The sequence below is a fragment of the Photinus pyralis genome, unplaced genomic scaffold (assembly GCF_008802855.1).
Source record: "Photinus pyralis isolate 1611_PpyrPB1 unplaced genomic scaffold, Ppyr1.3 Ppyr1.4_LG6, whole genome shotgun sequence".
Taxonomy (NCBI): Eukaryota; Metazoa; Arthropoda; class Insecta; order Coleoptera; family Lampyridae; genus Photinus; species Photinus pyralis.
The window spans coordinates 29,705,191-29,726,366 of record NW_022170663.1 but is presented as its reverse complement, the minus strand read 5'-3'; the positions used below and the strand labels follow the sequence as shown (position 1 = coordinate 29,726,366).

The window sequence follows — 21,176 nt, the reverse complement described above, 5'->3', positions numbered from 1 at the left end:
TACAAACCAGGCTACAAATATCGAGTACCCATATTCAAATTAGGGATTTGCTTGAATCTCCCCAATCTGCCGTTTTTATTGAGGGTAAGGAGGGCCTCCTCGAACGAATGGCCCAGGGCCCCGAAAAACTTAAAAACGGCACTGCATTGAAGGAATAATAAGTGCGACGTTGCTATTAATCGCATAAATTCAAATAAAATTTTATAAGAAGGTGCGTACGTGGCGACATCTCAACTAGACTTCTTAAACTATAATTGATAGAAAGTGTATCGATTGCCATGGAGATGGCGCACTAGTACTTATTGTATTTAATCTATCTATTCAAAAACCGGACCTTTAAACTACAATTGCTCTACAGATCTTGCAAGACACAAGACTCCGTACATTTTGAACTGCCATTTAAGGAATAATAAGAACGAGGAAATTCAAAGGGCTGTACCTTTTGAACTAGTAGCCCAATCTTGGAACTGTTTGAAATTATAGATTCTAGGCCACATTCTATAAGAAAATTTTTTTTCCGGGTCGATCTGAGACAATTTTTTTTTCGCGACAAAAAAAGGCATAGTATAACCTTCCTTTTTTACCAAAAATCGACTACACCAAAATTTCTCGCGAAAACACTTTTTCTTATTAATTTTGGTGCTTAGAATCCAAAACAATTCGTACTTTTTCGATCAGACCTCTCAATCAAAAGTTATAGGCTAGAAACCAATTACGAAAGAAAATTCAAAGGGCCGTAACTCTTGAACTAGTAGCCCAATCTTGGAACTGTTTGAAATTATGGATTCTACAAGCCACGTACACGCGCTCTACGGATTTTAATAATAATATATTTATTTTTCTACTATATAGCTGAATACAAAAAATAAGTAAGTACATAAGGAAATTAACGGCTAGTTGCACAAAAAAAATAATCCAGGATTATTGTTTAATCCGGTATTAAGACATTTGATTGTCTTTATATTGCAGTAGGCAGCCAATCAAATGTCAAAATTCTTGTTTAAACTCAGATTTGGCAAATAATGTAGGATTTTGATTATAATTCGCTTTCCTGCAACCGGCCGTAAGAAAAATAAATATTGTCAAAAACCGAAGTAGTTTAAACACTTTTAAACTACTTGTAAAGGATATGGGGCATTAAAAAAAAAGATATAAATCAAACCTGTGTTATATTATGGTACCAGGTTTGAGTTATAAGATATAAGATAAGACCAAATTTACCTTGTGTAACTTTGCTTGGGTAATCATTAGGATGTACAACCCTAACGCCACATTTGGTCCTTCAAGCCGGATATCAATCGGCGACCTAGTTAGTTAGATATTATAATCCCCGGCCGAATTTTATCTCTTGTAAGATTTGCCCCGTACTGGCGAGAGATTTTCCTTACCTACTGTTGCGCAGTGAACAATGCTCTTTAAAATTATTATGTGTTTTTAAATGCTGCCAAAAGTCTGTAAGACCCTAGGACACTGTTAATTAAAGCATTTTCAAAACTATGAAAGGCTCTTGAAAACTCGTACTGTGAACCCTATTAAAAGCTATGATAAACGCGCAGAACTTCTAAAATCCTTTATTAATACGTTCTTAGCGATTCTTGAAAATTCTTCAGGCTATAGTCTTTCACAAATATTCATTTTTCAGTCAATATCTAAGACAAGCCAAGTTTCTGTGAATTTTGGAGACAAAACTATAGTCTTTGCTATACTTCCTGGGTAAAAACAATGGAAGAAAAGGTGGTACACTTACTGTTAAACATTTTTAATAAAATATGTAATGAAGGCGAGTTGCCGCGCGTCTGGGAAAATGTAGTATATATACTACCTACAAAAAAAGGATTGCAAAAGCTTGGGGGAATAATCTTTGCTAAAATATTGAAATGTTATATATAATTTGTGCTAGTCCCCTCATCATACCATTTTCGCCCATAGTCCGGCTCTGACCAAATCTAATATCATTTAAATGTGATTTAAATCAGAGATGCTTGGTTGTTAATTGTTTTGTCAACTTTGTGCAAAATTTGATTCAATAATACGCCCGCCAACTTGATTATGCTGTATCTCTGCAGCTGATCCTTATGTAAGTGGAAGGCAAATAATCACGCAACTCCACAAAAGAATATATTAATTCGTGCCCAATTGTTTATGAGCACAAGTGAGTGTTAATAAATAATAATTAAGGACGTCCCTGACTTTTACATTTCAAATTAAGAATCTGTAAAATGAAAAAAACCGCGCCGCTCTGATTGGTCCATTTAAATTGACAATTATTGACGTCATTTGAGCATCACGTGGTTCAACAGATAAAGAAAATTGCTAAATTTCAGAATTCTGGAGACTTCGCTAGCAAGACGTCTCAATGGGTAATGTTCCTTTAAAAACAAGTGCATCAATTACGTACAAATTCGTGATCTCAAATTGAACTGTTACAAAACACATGGACGGATAACCAGAGATAACCTCTGATTCGGATATAATATTGAGAATAGAAAAATGTTACTTTTATATCAATTATCTTTCTAGTAAGTTTATTAATAAACCCAGTCGGTGATTTACAAGTTGCTCTACTATGGTAAATAAGGATCATTCGATTGTACGATTATATCGTACACCTGGCTATACGAATGCGAAAAGCGAAGAGATCCTGCTCAAATTAAAACAAAAGAATGCTCACGTTCACGCTTTGGATACAGAGCTGTGTTACAACATTGAAACAACCGGTCTCACGGATAGCGATAAGAAAATACTGAAATGGGTGCTGCAAGATCCATTCAAACCTAGAAATTTAACGGAGAGGTCTCAGCTGAGCCTGATATCCGGATCGATAATAATAGAAGTCGGGCCAAGATTTAATTTTTCGACCTCGAGTTCGACGAATGCAGTTTCAATATGCCATTCCCTCGGTTTGAAAAACATAACCCGAGTGGAGGTTTCGAGAAGATACTTAATCAGCTTTAAATTAATTGTTACCGTGCCCAGTGCCGTAGAGAACGAACTCGCATCCGTTCTCTTTGATAGGATGACCGAATGTCGATACACCAACGAGAATATTCCGAAAAAGAGCTTCAACGAGAAATTGGTCAAGAAGGAGGACTTGCGCAAAATTGACATTTTAAGCCGCGGAAAGGAAGCTTTGGGGGAAATTAATGCGGAGCTCGGTCTCGCGTTTGACGACACCGATTTGGATTACTACACGAACTTATTTAGGCGTTTAAAACGGAACCCGACCAATGTCGAATGTTTCGACTTGGCACAGTCGAACAGTGAACACAGCCGCCACTGGTTTTTCAAGGGTAAAATGGTTATAGACGGTGTCGAACACGAGGAGTCGCTAATTGATATGATCATCAACACCCAAAAGCACACCAATCCGAACAATGTGATTAAATTCGGCGATAACAGCAGGTCAGTTTGTCCGTTAAAATATCTAACTTACATTTTTTGTCTAGTGCTATTAAAGGTTACTCGCATACCAGCCTGCGACCCGTCTTTCCGGGAAGTGTGTCCGAACTGAGAACGAAACGTGCCAACTCCCATCTGATATTTACGGCGGAGACGCACAATTTTCCAACCGGTGTTGCCCCCTTTAGCGGTGCCACGACCGGAACTGGTGGGCGGATTCGTGATGTCGAGGCTGTTGGTCGTGGTGGCTATTGTATCGCGGGGACGGCCGGTTATTCTGTCGGAAATTTGAACATTCCAGGTACGTAAATGTGAATTCACACCAGAAATAATCAAATCTAATTACGTTAATGAAGAGTTCACCTAATTATAGGCCCAATGGCCTTTTTAGAGTTTGTTTGCATTCAAGCGCTACGGCTGAGTCGGAGTGTGACACTCCCTACAAGTGTTAGTGGGTAAACCAAATGAAAAATGTACACCTTTTTGCCATATCTCTATCACGTCTCTCGAAATAAAAGAACCCCTTAAAATAAGGGTTGATTGTCAATGTGGTATACTCTCCTTCCCCATGAAATGGAGGGTGAGGTTAGTGAAATGTCAGCATACCTATATAATGACAAATTTATACAGGGTATTTCTAAAAATGATGTACATATGAAGGGGGCTAATTCTATGGCTAAAACTTCATATAAACATAGGTTCGTTACCGATCTACAGGGTGTTATAATTTCATCGTATACTTGACAACCTTTAATGTATAAACACAGCTTACTTACCATCCAGCTGCACAACTCTCTTGGCGGGAGCGGTTTGCGCCGATTATGCCCCGCCTCTTGGGGTAAAAGACTGCATTGCCTGTTTGGCGTGCAATCAAGCCCAGTGTTGCCACGTTGACCATTTTCCCGAATTCAATTCAATTAGGCAATAAAATTTATTAAACACCTTACCCTACTTTCATTGCAATATTACGTAATATTGTACAGCAAATTCTAAACGTTCACATTACAATCAATGACTATGAGGATAGTCTTTGTTACAATATAGCACAAAAATCACTTACTACGGCACTGTGAAGCTACTGTGCGATGAAAATTCGTTTAATCCGGCCCCGACTTTTACCCCAAGCGCGAGAAAGTGCGCACCATTCCATCTCGCTTGGTTGTAGACCGCCAGATCAAAGGCGCCGCTCGAGAGTTGTGGAGCTGGATAGTAAGTTAGCTGTGGTATAAACATATGCAAACACAGGATACAATTTCAAATGCTAATTGTCAAAACTAATAAAAACAAGAGATTATCTAAATAAAGCCATGGCCTACTGGACCATTTTAAAAATTTTACTTTCATCAAAAAAATGCTTATAATAATAATAACGGTATAGGTTTCGTTGAAATAGCTATTTGTTAAATGTGTTGCCTAACCACATGGAATATTATGAAACATTCGATCTAAAAAATCCCAATTTTTAATTAAAGAACTCATGTAACTTAATCAAGACAATAGGAAAGCTGTGTGGTGTATCATTTTAAGGAATTTGAGCAAGCGGGTGGTTATCTAGCACGGCGACTCATATTCACCGTGGTATCTAGTTTTCAGTGGCGGTTTTTTCGTAGCTGGAGTGGCTGGACATGGTAAAGGCGGTGGGGGTGGGGGCACCAGGAATCCGAATGAAACAAAATCTAGATGATGCCGGTCTGTCTGTCTGTACTCTAATTGGAACCAAATTTGGGCAGAATCGCGCATGCGCAAGTGTGTCAAAGTAAATTTTTGACCATTTTAAATTTCCGATTAGAGAAAGATTGCGCTTGAATCTCTATAGCTAATGCTAGTGTAATAAATTTACCATCAAACTTTAGGCTTTAATCAAATAAAAAATGTGACATTAATTAATCAAAGCTGTCTATATAATATTAGCACATTCTCCCCTAGTTATTTTGAAATGTAGTCTTGTAGATACAACGGTAATTTTCTTTCTCGTTGCGATCTTCTTTGTTCTTCTGTTAATACTGGGTTGGGGAAGGAATTGGATTCAATGACAGGAACTTCTGATACATGAGGAACAGCTCGATCAGATTCAAAACTGTGATCTTGACCTGTAGATTCTTCACGACCAAATATTGAACTGTCCCCTGTTGGTGCCAAATGATTTAAAGAAACCGTAACTTCCTTCCCATTTGCCCGTCGGATTAAAGCATATTCTGGATTTGCCTCAATCAGATCCACTTCTTCGACCAATGGACTGTACTTGGAAGTTCGTACATGACTCTTCATTAGTACCTTTCCTGGATTTGCTAACCAAGAAGGTATAGCTATTCCATTTGTCGAACGACGTGCATGGGAGAACATCCTTTCGTGAGGAGTGCAATTTATAGATGTACATAAAAGGGAACGTATGGCATGTAATGATTCTGGCAAAACTTCTTCCCATCGCGAAGTCTCTAATGCCTTATTCTTCATAGCCAAAGACATGGTTTTCCATAAAATTCCATTATACCGTTCGACAAGTCCGTTGCCCTGAGGCTTATATGGAGTAGATGAACTCGTAGCGATGCCTTGTGTATGAAGATAGTTAATGAGATCTTTCGAGAGAAATGTTGTTCCTCTGTCAGAATGAATATATGCAGGAGTCCCGAATATTGAGAAAAGATTGTAAAGGTTTGTTTTAATCGTAGCAGAGGTCATATCCCGACAGGGGTAGGCAAAAGGAAATCTTGTATATTCGTCAACAATAGTCAAAATATACGTATTCTTAGTGTTAGAAGGGACTGGTCCTTTAAAATCTACATTGAGCCTTTCGAATGGTCTTGTAGCTTTAATCAGATGATTTTCTTGAGATTTATAGAATCGAGGTTTCAATTCTGCGCAAACGGGACATGCAGAAGTGATTTGTTTAATTTCTTCTAAAGAAAAAGGTAGATTCTTTGATTTGATCCAGTGATACATTCTGGTAACTCCTGGATGACACAGAGATTTGTGTAAATTATACAATTCATCGTGATTTGTGGCTCCACAAATCCTCGATAACGCGTCAGCTACTTTGTTGAGAGAACCAGGACGATATGAGATATCAAAGCTATAACAAGACATCTCTAGTCTCCATCGCTGAATTTTATCGTTTTTGATTTTACTTGTATGTTGCAAATTGAACATAAACGACAATGCTTCCTGATCAGTAATAAGTTTGAAATGTCGATTGCACAAAAAATGTCTCCACTTTCTAATACTCTCAATAATAGCAGTAGCTTCTTTTTCTATTGCAGGGTACTTCTTTTCACTTTCGGTAAGAGTTCTAGTAAAGAAAGCAACAGGACGTCCGTTTTGTGTGAGAGCTGCAGAGATAGCAACATCTGAAGCATCTGTTTCGACAACTAGAGGAAATTTCGGGTCCACACATACGAGTAAAGAGTTGGCAATGTCTCTCTTAAGTTTTGAAAAAGCTGATGTGGCTTCTTTTGATAAAGGAAACGATTTGCTATTCATCAGAGGACGAATCTTTTCAGAGAATCGTGGAATCCATTTCGAGTAATAAGCAAACATACCGACTATTCTCTGTAAAGATCCTTTATCACTAGGCGGAGAAATTTCCAACAAAGGCTTCAAACGATCGGGATCCGGTTTGATCGAACCTTCACTTATAAGATGTCCTAACAGTTTAATGGAAGTAGTAGAAAATTTACTCTTCTTCTCGTTTAATTTGATATGGTATTTCTTTGCTACTTCAAGGAATTTATTAAGATTTTCGTCATGTTCAACTTTATTACGTCCGCCAATTGTAATGTCGTCAATGTAACAATGAACGCCGCAAAGTTTTTCAGTGTCGACTATTTTATCAATAAATTTTTGGAAAGCCGGTACCCCGTTAGTGACACCAAATGGAAGTCTTGTAAATTGATACAGTCTCCCGCAAGCTTCGAATGCCGTAAACGGTCGTTCATCAGCACAAATGGGAACTTGATGGTAGGCCGACTCAAGGTCTATTGTGCTAAAATGACTATATTTGGCTACTTCCGAGATCACCTCCTCCACACATGGTGCTGGGTAAGCATCTAATTCGGTGAATTTGTTTATAGTATTTGAATAATCTATGACCATGCGTTTTTTTATGATTAGCATTTTTAGTAACTATTACTTGGGCCCTCCATGGAGAGGAACTCTCCTCAATTATTCCAGCTTGAAGGAGCTTGGTTACTTCTTTTTAATTGCTCTTTCAATTGATCGAGCCTTTTCTTCTGCTTCATCTAGTTCAAGGGACTTGTTCTCTAAAAGTCTCTGTCGTATGTTAGATGAAAATAAACCTGCAATAAAGGCGTCTCGAATGTAATCTTGTTTGTTTTGTTCAGCAGACACCGCCTTAAAATGGCATTCCTTGGCTAACGACTTGAGAGCAGTCAAATACTGATCAATTGATTCTGTTGAGGGTTGTTTTCGAGTTGCAAGTTGATGTCTAGCATAAATCAAGTTTTTCGGTTTCACATAAAGGGCTTTAAGAATATCTATAGCGGCTTGGTATGTTGTACAATCGTTAATGTATTCAAATACGTTAGAAGATAAAAAATTTGACAGTACCTGCAACTGATCTTCGTCTTTCACTACATATTCGGATCTTTCAGTGAAGTTTTCGAATAGTCGAATCCAATGAAGCCATTCTTGTTGAGCCGTAGGACTATCAGGGTTTGAAGAAAACTTGTCTGGTTTAAAGAGCTTTTCCATTATCATTTTTTTATTTGATTAAATTGTAATAAATTTACCATCAAACTTTAGGCTTTAATCAAATAAAAAATGTGACATTAATTAATCAAAGCTGTCTATATAATATTAGCACAGCTAGGCAGACAATTTTTCCTAGCACCACCATTTTGTTTTTTAAGTTAAATATTGGCGTTTTATGTTTTGATTACTTAGCGCCAACTGGCCCACTTTGAGTTCAGCTAGCGCTGTTACAAAGTTTGCTGCAGACTTCTGAAAGAGCAAGCGGTATGTTCATCAGACTTAACACTACTGATGTTAGAGCTAGCGCCACACCCTGATAGTGTGGGGTCAATTTTTCCTAGTAATTATTCCACTGGTTCCTACTTGGTTCCTCTTCCAGACTCTAAATTAGCCATCTGCGCATCCCGCTGTAGGCTTGTTATGTGTTGGTACCAATACAAAGCAAAGTTAAGTAACTCACAATACTTTCAAATATTTTAAAATGTGCACAGTGTGAATTTGCAACACATCACCACAAAACATCACCTAACAGAATTAAAAATGTGCACACTGTAATGGCCATTATATGGAAATGTTACGCATTGTCAAGATCCGTTCACTTGCCCCCCCCCCCCCGAGATTTGATAAATAATCATCCCACCCCGCCTCCAAACTACGTATTTTATCACCGCCGGTATCTTTGCCATCTGGTTATGTCCGCTCGCCACTTGAATTAAACCTAACACCATCACGGGTTAATCCATAACAAATTTTCAAAAAGTGACGAGGGTGGGGGGACAGAAATATTTTTCAGAGTGTTAGAGCGCGTTATAGGTCATTGTTTATTAAAAAAAATTATAATAATAATTACAACGGTTATTTTTCATTAAAGACTACCCACTGCCATGGGAGGACCGCACATTTACCTATCCTCCGAACTTCGCGCCCCCACTCAACATTTTAATAGAGGCCAGCAACGGCGCATCCGATTACGGAAACAAATTCGGCGAACCGGTCATTTGCGGTTTCGCGCGAACGTTCGGCATGATCGTCGCGAACCGGGTGAGACGCGAGTGGATCAAACCGATCATGTTTAGCGGCGGTCTCGGCAGCATGGAGGCCGACATGGTAGATAAGCTTCCACCGAAGAAGGGACAGCAGATCGTGAAGATCGGCGGTCCGGTGTATAGGATAGGCGTCGGTGGCGGATCGGCCAGTTCCATCGAGGTGCAGGGCGACAATAAGGCTGAGCTTGATTTTAATGCGGTGCAAAGAGGTAACTGGACATTCGCGTAGGGCGCGAGTAATGTTTTTTTTTTAAAGGCGATGCGGAAATGGAGAATAAGCTAAATCGGGTAGTGCGAGCTTGCTTAGAGCTTGGGGGGAGAAATCCGATCACCAGTATACACGATCAGGGTGCTGGAGGCAATGGCAACGTGCTGAAGGAGTTGGTGGAGCCGGCAGGTGGTGTAATTTACGCGTCCAAATTTGACTTGGGAGATCCGACAATTAATGCGCTTGAGCTTTGGGGGGCGGAGTACCAAGAAAGTAACGCGTTACTTTGTAATAAGGAAGATGTGGATTTGTTGAAGAAGATCTGCGAGCGCGAAAGGTGTCCTGTCAATTTCGTGGGGGAGGTTACCGGCACTGGAAAAGTTGCGCTGATATTAGATGAAGATGCCAAAGTACAACCGTTTAATTTAGATTTAGAGCATGTCTTAGGTATGACATTAAACTTCGGATTTCAATTCCATTCACACTTGCAATTTCAGGAAAGATGCCACAAAAGGTGTTTAATTTACGTAGGGTACCAAAAATCTTGGAGCCATTGAGTTTGCCCCAACCTCTCTCTATTTATCAAGCATTGGATCACGTGTTAAGATTACCTTCTGTTGCCAGCAAACGATATCTCACAAATAAAGTGGACCGTTGCGTCACCGGCCTAATTGCGCAGCAGCAGTGCGTGGGACCGTTACACACTCCTCTGGCGGATGTTGCGGTTACTGCAATTTCGCACTTCGGATATGTACGTCTGAGTTTGAAACGTTTTAAACTGATCTCGCTTTCGTAGGAAGGCATCGCTACGTCAATTGGAGAGCAGCCAATCAAAGGCCTGCTCGACAATGGCGCCGGTGCACGTATGACCGTCGCCGAAGCGCTCAGCAACCTTGTCTTTGCGGTCATTAGCGACATTCGCGACGTAAAATGCAGCGGCAATTGGATGTGGGCGGCGAAAATGGCCGGCGAGGGTGCCGCCTTATTCGACACGTGCAAGGCGATGTGCGAATTTATGTCGCAACTTGGAATCGCAATCGACGGAGGAAAAGATTCACTAAGCATGGCGGCGCGCGTCGGCGACAAAACCGTCAAAGCTCCCGGCACCTTAGTCGTCTCTACCTACGCTCCATGCCCGGATGTACGCAAAGTCGTAACGCCCGATCTCAAAGCGCCATCTCTCGGGAAAAAGGGAACTTTGCTGTTTGTCGACTTATCGCACGGTAAGAACAGGTTGGGAGGTTCCGCGCTCGCGCAGTGCTTCGGCCAGTTGGGGGACGATGTTCCGGACGTCGATAAACCGGAAACCTTCAAGAGCGCCTTTGTTGCCACGCAACAGCTCATTCAGGAGTCGGCAATATGCTCCGGTCATGATGTGAGTGATGGGGGATTGATTACCTGCTTGTTGGAGATGTGCTTTGGAGGAATGAGCGGAATTGATGTCAATATTACGCACAAAAATGGACAAATTTTACCAATTCTGTTCGCGGAGGAACCTGGCTGGGTTTTAGAAGTGTTAGACAGCGATGTTGAACATTGCTTAACCGTATTTAAGGTAAGTTTGACGATTTACAAGAGTGAGTTTTGATTATTGAACTGTATGATTTTGACTCTTTGTAGTACCCCAACGGTTTTAAATAAGATAGAACAGCCTGTATATTTTTTTATTTTTGAGTGAATTGTTGCGAATAGTGGCTTTTTATTCAAAAATAAAAAAATATGTAGAATGTTTTATTTAAAAAAAAATTATATCACTTCTGATTTGACCAGAGAGAAACCTAAAAGCTTTTTGAACAAAAAAGAACAGTCTATATTTTTTATTTTTGAGTGCATTGTTGCAAATAGCAGTTTCTTATTCAAAAATAAAAAAATATGCAGAATGCTTTATTTAAAAAAAATTATATCACTTCCGATTTGGCCAGAAAGAACCCCAAAGTGTTTTAACAAAATAGAACAGCCTGTATATTTTCTATTTTTAATACATTGTTGCTAGTATTGGTTTTTTAATCAAAAATTAAAAAAATATGCGGGGTGTTTAATTAAAAAAAAATTATATCACTTCTGATTTGACCAGAGAGAAACCTTAAAGTTTTTGAACAAAAAGAACAGCCTGTATATTTTTTATTTTTGAGTGCATTGTTGCTAATAGCGGTTTCTTATTCAAAAATAAAAAATATGTACAATGTTTTATTTAAAAAAAATTATATCACTTCCGATTTGGCCAGAAAGAACCCCAAAGTGTTTTAACAAAATAGAACAGCCTGTATATTTTCTATTTTTAATACATTGTTGCTAGTATTGGTTTTTTAATCAAAAATAAAAAAAATATGCAGGGTGTTTAATTAAAAAAAAATTATATCACTTCTGATTTGACCAGAGAGAAACCTAAAGTTTTTGAACAGAAAAGAACAGCCTGTATATTTTTTATTTTTGAGTGCAGTGTTGCTAATAGCGGTTTCTTATTCAAAAATAAAATAATATGTACAATGTTTTATTTAAAAAAAAATTATATCACTTCCGATTTGGCCAGAAAGAACCCCAAAGTGTTTCAACAAAATAGAACAGCCTGTATATTTTCTATTTTTAATACATTGTTGCTAGTATTGGTTTTTTAATCAAAAATTAAAAAAATATGCGGGGTGTTTAATTAAAAAAAAATTATATCACTTCTGATTTGACCAGAGAGAAACCTTAAAGTTTTTGAACAAAACAGAACAGCCTGTATATATTTTTTTTGAGTACATTGTTACCAGTAGTGGTTTTTTATTATTAAAAAATAAAATATATATACGGGGTGTTTAAAAAAACTATTTCCGGGAAACCAAAAGTGAAAAAAATTGTCATTATGGCCAATGAATTAATTCTTTGCTTTTTACTCAAGAGTTTTACTTTATATGAAGATGTTGATATTATCACATCGTGTGTAGTGGGTTCAGGCTAGCAGCCTGAATTCTAGCTGCTTTTATTTTGGTGTCATTACATAATTAGAACTATAGTCGAATAATACAATTACGTTCAGAACTTCACTTCAGATAAGTTTCTTTAACTCATTTAATTGTAGAAAAACGAGGTTCCCGTATACAACATTGGAAGAAGTACCGGTTTTGGTATGAATTCAAAAGTGGCGATCGCCGTAAATAATGGCTGCATCGAAAGTACGGTTCTGCCACTGATGAAGATGTGGGAGGAAACCAGTTATCACCTGGAACTGCAGCAGACGATCAAGTATTGTGCGGATTCAGAATTTCACTCTCTAAGCACGAGAACGGCACCGCCTTACAAGCTCACATTCCATCCTGACGAGGAAATGTCAAAAGACAATAAAATCAAGTGTAGTGTGGCCGTCATACGAGAAGAGGGCGTCAATGGAGATCGTGAGATGGCCGCCGCTCTTGTTCGAGTAGGTTTTACAGTCTATGACATCACAATGGAAGATTTGATCAGTGGATCTGTGAGTTTAAATCAGTTCCGTGGTATTGTTTTTCCGGGCGGTTTCAGTTATGCGGGTAAGGGGTCTCGGGCCTGTGCGCGCAGGTTTTAATTAATCATCTTGCAGATGTTTTGGGTTCGGCCAAGGGTTGGGCGGCCAGTATACTATTTAACGAAAAAATCCAGACACAATTTAGAGATTTCATTGCGCGCCCCGATACCTTTAGTTTGGGCGTGTGTAACGGATGTCAGCTGATGGCGCTGATCGGTTGGATCGGATCGCCGGTGACCGCCCAATCCAATCCGGATATTTTATTGGAGCATAATCTCTCTGAACGCTTCGAATGTCGTTGGAGTACGGTTAAAATTGAAAAATGCAATTCGATTATGTTGCAAGGGATGGAGGGCTCAATTATGGGCGTGTGGATTGCTCACGGCGAGGGACGATTTACGTTTAAAAACGACGCGATCTACAAAGCCTTGGTAAAAAGTAATTGTGTCGGTATGAGATATGTCGATGACAGAGGAAATCCAACCGAAAATTATCCCATGAATCCTAATGGTAGCGTCGAAGGACTGGCGGCGGTGTGTTCAAGGGACGGCAGGCACTTGGCAATGATGCCACATCCGGAGCGATGTGATCAAATGTTTTTATGGCCTTATGTGCCGGTCGGCTGGGAAATGTATCAGAAGAGTCCTTGGGAACGTTTGTTTCAAAATGCGTACAATTGGTGCACAGACATTAGCAATGTGGTTTACTATTAACAAATTATACTGCCATTTAGGTGTCAATTTCACTGAAGTCTTCGCTATAAGAAATTTTGTAATCTATTTTATATTTCCCTGTAACATACTACTTTGCGTATTTTAACAAAATAAAGCTACAGGATGAGTTCCTAATCTGCTGGGTTACCAAAGTTGGTCAAAAAGACATTCTGTGTTGCATTTGATATTACACCACGCTTTTGGTTTTATGCTTATTGCTTTCCTGCCTGTGTAATGTATTGCTGAGACTGTGGATCATTAATTTGGTGGTGGTCTGTGATGTTTTGTTAATTTTTTCTCCTATGTTATTTGAACGTTCCTATTTATTGTACACTTGGTTTAGCTTATTTTCTTTATTTCTTGCGCCCTTTCCATGACGTTAGTTTGGTGAATTTATTAATTTTAATTTCTCTTGTTCCTTTCAAATCTATTTTTTTTTAATTCGCCCAGATCTGTGAATGCACACTCCAATAGTATCTGGTTTTAAATGATGGTAATCCTATAAAGTACTTTGTCTATACGCCGACTTATTGTATTAACCTGCCTTCAATGTTGACTTTTCCTACATAGTTCCTATTATCTTTATTATTTATATTAAAGGTCCCAAAGGCTGAAGTCTCTGAAATTGTTTTCTAGAGCTTTTTAATGCTTGCCTAGCTTTGGGAACGTCATACAAAGGTTTTGAAGCTTTAAATTTTTTATATCTTTATGTGCTCTTGGCTCGCGTTTGTCTGAGAGAACCTACAAGGCCCTGGATAAAGGATCTAGAAATTTCAAATGTTCCCTTGATATGAAAAACGTAGTATGCTCTTATAAACGCATTTCACATTTTTTTAAAAACCCTCCATGCCATATAAAGAATGTGTCCTTTAGAGCATTTGGGAACATCGGAGGGAAACATCTGTAGTTTTTAGGCTCTTCTAAAGTCGCCTAGTTTTGGTAAGCTTTAACAAGGGACTGAATTCCCGAAAATTCAGAAGACTGCAAAGTACTCTAGACTCTAACTTTCCAGAGGCTTCTGGGGCCCCTTTTAGAAGCATTTATGATCATTGCAGCAACATACCGAAACTTTATAGGCCATTTCAAACCATGCCATTGAAGTGGCGATAAAAGGATGTTTACATTTTAAAAAATTAGTAAAACTTCGAAATACGCTACGTTACCTTGTAAATGCTAACGACCCCGCTGCTAGGGGCTACCATGGACGCCTCTGGTTTTAGATGTCAAACTCCAGGTCTGACTCTCAAATGTCAAATCAAAACTCAAAAAACGAGAATTTAATTTAAAAACAAAAGACTGTTGCTCCGTTGCCAAGAACATGGAAAACGACCTATATTTCCATTTTAAATAATTGCACTTCCCCTCCGAAAATAGGGGAGAATTTTTGATCTCATCATATGTTCTTTGGCAGCACCGCTGCATGACGTAATATCCATATTTACAAACTTTAAACAATCTGTCATGTTGCAGTTTCAGGGCATAGTATGCTTAATTGAGCCGCATGTGTACCATGGAAGATTTTAAGTTTCTTTTTAAAGTTGTTCTCGTCGGAAACGCAGGTGTCGGTAAGACGTGCCTGGTCAGGAGATTCACGCAGGGTCTGTTTCCCCCGGGACAGGGGGCGACGATAGGAGTCGACTTTATGATAAAAACCGTCGAGGTGGACAATGAAAAAGTTAAAGTAAGTGCTGTCCGACGAGGTGTCGAGCGGATTTGTAAACGGAGCGATTAGTTGCAGATTTGGGATACGGCGGGACAAGAACGATTTAGGTCAATTACTCAAAGCTATTATCGATCGGCCCACGCGCTGATCTTAGTATATGACATATCTTGCCAACCTACCTTCGATTGCTTGCCGGACTGGTTGCGCGAAATCGAGGAGTATGCGAGTAGCAAGGTTTTACGGATATTAGTCGGTGAGTACGTGCCTTAGAAATCAAGGGTGGTTTTTTTTTAGACATTCAAACATGATTTTCTTGTTTATATGTTCATTTGTTTTGAAAAAAAAACAAAAAAGTTTTCCTCAGTTTAAGGAAGCTTCTACTGTGAAAAAGGCACCTTTTATTTAGTACAGCGTAGCCTCACAGCAACAGTGTCGTATAGAGAATGCAGGCAGGTCTCATTTTGAAGAGCGTTATGATGATTTAATTCAGTTGATTCAAGTGAAATGTTTTTTATAAAAAAAAGTCAGACTGAAAACCAAGGATCATACTAGAAACAAGCTCAATATGAACCAATGAATAATTTATCTATTGATTCATTTGCATTTTTTCTTCCATATGCAATTTGAAATGATTTAAATAATAAAATGTTAATTGAAGCAATTTTATAATATTGCCATAAAACAATTACTTTGATTTTTCAGAAAACGACTTGTATCATCATATGTTTTTTAAGTTAATAAGCAGTACCTTTTTTTTTTACTGTTTACTGTTGGATCTTTTTATTTATTATCAGGTATCTAGGTATTTGGCAAACAAATGTCTATTGTTTTAGCATTATTTTTATTTGGTTACCATTGAAACTTATTATTTTTGAATATTATCGACTTAAATCGTTTTTTTTTGGCTATTTGCCACATTTTCAATTAACTCCATGCGAAATTAGATCACTCAGTAGTAGGCGGGTGACACTTTGTAACCTGAAGACCCAAAAACCCCCAGATACCAAATTTTGTCGAAATCAGAATTTTTCTTCGCGCCCTTCCGTGGTAGGAATTTTGAAATTTTTTTTTCAAAATCAGGGCATACCCGAAAACCTATTCAAAGACGTGCTACCCATTTTTGTAACTCTTATGGTTGCTGAGAAAAAAATTAAAGAAGAAATCCAAATTGTAGATTAAAAATGAATTTTTTTATTTTTTTTTTCAAATAATTTACACGTTGGACCCTCTGTTTATTTGGAAAAAGTGCTTGTCTTGATCCCCTCTATCACCCAATTCTTTTACATGTGGTCATGTAGCACCCTGTCTATTCCATAGATATAGCCAACATATGTGAGAGAGATAGCCAACAGTAGAATACCGATCATGCGCACTGAGTTGACAGTACAATTGACATTCCCGGCATTTCAGTGACGTGTTATTTCCGCAGGCGTTTACGGTGTTGTAATTCGCAATTTTGTTATTACAGTAGAAAATACGAGTAATTTACATTCGGACGCTATTGCGCATGTGCGGTGTTCTACTTACGGTGCAAAATTCAAAGTAAGATCCTCTATTGTTTTAATATTTGGATTTTTTGACCATTTGGTCACAGCTCTAGTAAGTAGATGTAGTTTTAGAACACAAGTTCTTTGTTCTTCTTGTCTGGATTGGCAAATGGAGAATTTGTATTTTTGCGCCAACCCTGTTGAAAGTGCGACCAATTGAAGCTTCAACGGTTGTTTTAGGCAATAAGATCGACCGAGAGGATCGAGAGATACCGACGTTCGTCGGCGAAGACTTCGCGGCTAGGCATAACATGTACTTTTTAGAAACGTCGGCGAAGGAGGCGGAAAACGTGGAGAAGCTGTTTATGAAGATAGCGGAAGATTTAATGCAGCAGGCGAGAAATAAAGATTTATCGCGGTACGAATGTAGCACCACTAACATAACGGCTAGGACTTCCTCGGTTAACGATTCCAGTTGTTGTAGCAAATTAACGTAATTTATTTATAAATGCGAAATCTGCACGTTTAAATCTAGTTTGTGCGGAAGCGTAAAGGGGTCACTTCGGTAGGAGAACGGGAGCTGCTATATTCAAACAAATAACGACAAATAGAGCTTTTAAGGGAACTTTTTAATTATGTACTAATGTGCCTAAGAGAAAATGCTGGAGCATATTTTTAGTTGCCTATAATCACTGCAGGGGGCGAAACAAGCACTCAAAATGGGTTTATCACTCATTCAATGAAATTGTCAAAATTTAAGACGTTCATATGTTTCTCTGTACTGTAGGGGGAGGGGGGTTAATAGCATAAATTAACTAGTTCCCTATTTTTAATCCAGTCGGATAACACTGTAGGTAAGTTTTCACATAGTTTTGATTGCCTTATGTGTTTTGAATCCCTTATCCTCTATGGGCACCTGAGTGGTAGCGTGGGAGTCTCTGAGAGGCAGACCCACTAAAACCCTCCTCTTTTGCCACTGTTGTTTACTTTATGTTCTATGTATTCTTTCCTGTTTGAAATCTTTTTCTTTTGTTTTTAGTATTTGTGTTATCATGTTATTAATCAGCTTCCATTTGGTCTCTGTAAATATCACTATTTTTTTAAAAATATCTTCTCTGAGGGTAGTGTATGTTTATTGTTTCTTACGTTTTTACGAATTATTAAAGTAGTGATATTTACATTTTTGAAATCAGAAAAAATGCTCTATCAAATGACACAAAAAGTAAAAATTACTTTCGTAAGAAAAAACAAATGATGATTGTTAACCGGAGACGAAACGTCAGCCTTTAAAACTAGCATCTTATATAGGGACAATAGTGGTCATAATGTGTCATTTATTTTGAAATATTTTTTTAAATAACTTGGTAAAAAATAATGATTTTGCAAAATTTCGTTTTTTTTCAGAATATCTCCGAAAGTAGTCGAAATTTTTTCAGTTTCAAAACGGCATTTTGTTTATCATCAAAATACGCAACTTTGCCAAATTTAAACTACCTAACGTGACTAACTTCACAGCTCCTGTTTTGGTTCTATTTAACTATTTCTTTTATGTCGATTTCAGTTTTCATCCATTTGACTATATCCTTGTAGATAGTTCCTTCTTTTGGCTTTACTATTATATTCCTGCTTTTCTTTTGCTGCATCCATTGTATGTTTGACTCTTTTTTTCTCACATCTGCTGCTATGTGATTTGCTTTTACCGATCTATTGTCATTTGGTTCATTTGTGAAGTTTGGTGGAATGTATATGTTCACTTTTGTGTCAGCTGTCGATAAAACATTATCATAGTAGGCTTAGCTAATTTAATAATTATTTATCCTGTAGCCAATCATAAATCCTGTTTCATCATTAAAAAAAAACGCTTTTAAATATTCTAAAAATTCAATATTGCCCCAATTAATAAAGTTCTCTCCTCTTTGGGTGGCGAGAATCAGAACTATCACAGATAAGTTAAAACATTTACAATAAAAAATAATTCAGAGGCTACATACAGCCTGTTTCATATTTTTTTTAGCCACACTATGGGTAATACTTTGAAAATATTTAGTAGCAATGTTTCAGAACATTCTCCACACGATGGTGATATCAGATTTGCTATTTGTCGAATTATTTCCAAATGGCGACTTTCAACTTTTTTTTAAATGGATGCCATCGTTTTTTTTTATTGTTGGTATCCTAAAAACATTCATTGTACGGTAGTATTTCGTTTTTCTTAAAAAATCATTTCTTCCTGAAACATTACTGCCAAATATTTTGAAAGTAGTACCCATAGTATGACTAAAAAAATATGACGCTTACTCCAATCCTTCTTCCATATTTTACAACATTAGGATAATAATAATTCGTTTTCTGTGAAGTGCACTAGTTGCTCCTAGTGGCGATTGCATGCAACTAAACTTATTTCACCATTACATGATAGAAGTGGTCCGAAGTCCAAGTGATTCTTCTACGCTTTTGTAAATTTGTATCTCTTTATTGTGCAATAACATTAAGTACAACGTCTCCCTCCTGATTCTTGTTACGTTTTTGTTTTAAACAATTATAATTGTACGTTAGCGATTGTTTACAAATTTCAGATTTTAAAATCTAGTCTTTTGAAGTTTCATTGAGATCATCACAATTTAATTTCACCCGCTATTTATCTAATGTAACTATATAAATGTTTACGCTTGTATTTATTACATAATTTGTGACATTCCTTATTTATTATAGCAATTAGTAAATTACTTGTACTTAATTTTAATGGTGACGGTGATATTTTTTATATTTTACAATTATTGACCAAAGATAACAACACAATAGTAATAAAAGTTACAATCGACAGGTGTCTATTCTACGCCGAATTCTCGAATGTTTAATTTATTCATGGTAAATTCAAACAGTCTCCTCTGTAGGTCGGTGGAATAAGCCGATGCACTCATGGATGTTATTTGACTGTTGCTGATGTACGTCCCTGTCGCGATTTCCAATTTTCGTGATAGACAAGCATATACAACGCTTATAGATCCGGTTTCCGGTGTCTGTAATTGATTTGTAAAGAAAATGAAACATCAAATGGAAATACCTTAAAAAACAGGCGCCGCACATGCTTATTCAGCAGTACTTCGAAATGCCACTGGTTAAACAAGTCTGTGTTCACGATTCCGGGATGGACCGAATAAACTCCCACCCACCTGCTGGCGTCTCTCATTAGCGAATTTAAGTAGTTGCTAAACAAAACTTGGGCCAATTTCGATTGTGCATAGGCCTGTGACGGAATGTAATGTTTTTTAAAGTTGAAGTCTTCGAAATCAATATCTCCCAGTTTATGCGCGCAGGACGACACGTTCACGATTCGTGAATATCTCTTATCCTCTCTACCGGCTTTTATCATTTCAGGCAGCAATAAGTGGGTTAACAAAAAATGGCCTATGTAATTCGTGGCGAGCTGTGACTCGTAACCGTCCTCGGACACTTTATATGGACCAAACATAATACCGGCTAAAACGGCACGAATTATTAACGTACCAATTTCCTACTTGCTCACCGTTATTGATTAAAATATTTATCCTCGGATACTTCTCTTTGATCACCTTTGCGAAGGCACGCACAGACGATAACGAGTTCAAATCGAGGTGCTGAACGTCGAAACTCCCCGTTCTAACCCCTTTCGCTCTATATATCTCGCATAATTTCTGACCAGCTTCCACATTTCTGCATCCTGCAAACGAAAACCTTCAATTTCGGGCGAGTTGACCACTACAGCCTTACCGATGATGACGTGCAGGTCACGTTGCAATAACTTTCTAACGACCTGCGCCCCGATACCTCTCGTACCGCCGGTTATCAGCGCAATCTTTCCATTGCTCATGAGCAACTCTAAAACGAACCAATGAACTACTTCCCTTAATTTTGCAAACAAAAAACCTTCCGAGTTTTCCTTCTCTTGTAACACCAAATCGTCTAACACCGACAGCATGCCTAAAAAATTGTAGCGCACCTCAAATACTATTTCGGTCAGAAGATGCTTCAAAGGTTTCCTTGAAATTAAGGCCGTTATAATTATTAATAGTAACACTAGGAGTATAACTGCACATGCTGTCGCTAGTATTGAGATAGAGACCACCATTCTAGAGATGTAGATATTCTAATACCTACTGAGGAATTTGTATACTTTCACCAAATCAAAACTTTCTCTTCCACCTCTTTAGGATTCTCATTCAGTGGGGAATAATCAAGTTTCTCCAATAAAAACCATTGTAAAACATTTACCACTTGAAACTAAATTATTTTATAACAACAATTAATTTTAGATTTATGATGTTGAAGATTATCTTTGATATTACATAGTGAAATGGCAGTTGTGGGGCACTTTCTTTCCTCATTGTTATTAAAATTCTATTTTATTATATATCCATAAAAATCTTGTTTAAATAAAAATCAAAATCAACATTTTTTGAAAAAGTGGTGTCTAGAGGCACGCCAAGTTCACG

General features: G+C 37.8%; 3 protein-coding genes across 5 annotated transcripts; 2 read left to right on the top strand and 1 right to left on the bottom strand.

Moving 5' to 3' along the window:
• Window positions 1-1,056: 1,056 nt before the first annotated feature.
• LOC116174411 (phosphoribosylformylglycinamidine synthase) lies at window positions 1,057-13,722 on the top strand. The gene is made up of 8 exons (XM_031492325.1): window positions 1,057-3,402; window positions 3,447-3,700; window positions 8,978-9,361; window positions 9,409-9,807; window positions 9,858-10,111; window positions 10,157-10,915; window positions 12,422-12,866; window positions 12,917-13,722. Exons 1-8 carry the CDS (start codon window positions 2,567-2,569, stop codon window positions 13,552-13,554), a joined length of 3,969 nt encoding a protein of 1,322 aa, XP_031348185.1. The 5' UTR covers window positions 1,057-2,566; the 3' UTR covers window positions 13,555-13,722.
• A 994-nt stretch (window positions 13,723-14,716) lies between these two features.
• Window positions 14,717-18,851, top strand: LOC116174416 (ras-related protein Rab-30). Its single transcript, XM_031492332.1, has 4 exons — window positions 14,717-14,979; window positions 15,031-15,235; window positions 15,287-15,470; window positions 16,945-18,851. The coding sequence occupies exons 2-4, from the start codon at window positions 15,056-15,058 to the stop codon at window positions 17,199-17,201; spliced, it is 621 nt and encodes a 206-aa protein (XP_031348192.1). The 5' UTR covers window positions 14,717-14,979; window positions 15,031-15,055; the 3' UTR covers window positions 17,202-18,851.
• Window positions 18,852-19,360: 509 nt separating this feature from the next.
• LOC116174414 (short-chain dehydrogenase TIC 32, chloroplastic-like) lies at window positions 19,361-21,160 on the bottom strand. 3 transcript variants are annotated; one of them, XM_031492328.1, is made up of 6 exons: window positions 21,030-21,160; window positions 20,611-20,964; window positions 20,455-20,562; window positions 20,231-20,404; window positions 19,769-20,184; window positions 19,361-19,724 (listed from the first exon to the last, which is right to left on the bottom strand). In XM_031492328.1, exons 2-6 carry the CDS (start codon window positions 20,810-20,812, stop codon window positions 19,533-19,535), a joined length of 1,092 nt encoding a protein of 363 aa, XP_031348188.1. In that variant the 5' UTR covers window positions 20,813-20,964; window positions 21,030-21,160; the 3' UTR covers window positions 19,361-19,532. The 3 variants fall into 3 exon arrangements, with proteins under 3 accessions (XP_031348188.1, XP_031348189.1, XP_031348190.1); XM_031492329.1 differs by lacking the exon at window positions 21,030-21,160 and having other exon boundaries at window positions 20,611-20,723; window positions 20,779-20,949; XM_031492330.1 differs by lacking the exon at window positions 21,030-21,160 and having other exon boundaries at window positions 20,611-20,723; window positions 20,774-20,938.
• Window positions 21,161-21,176: the final 16 nt, after the last annotated feature.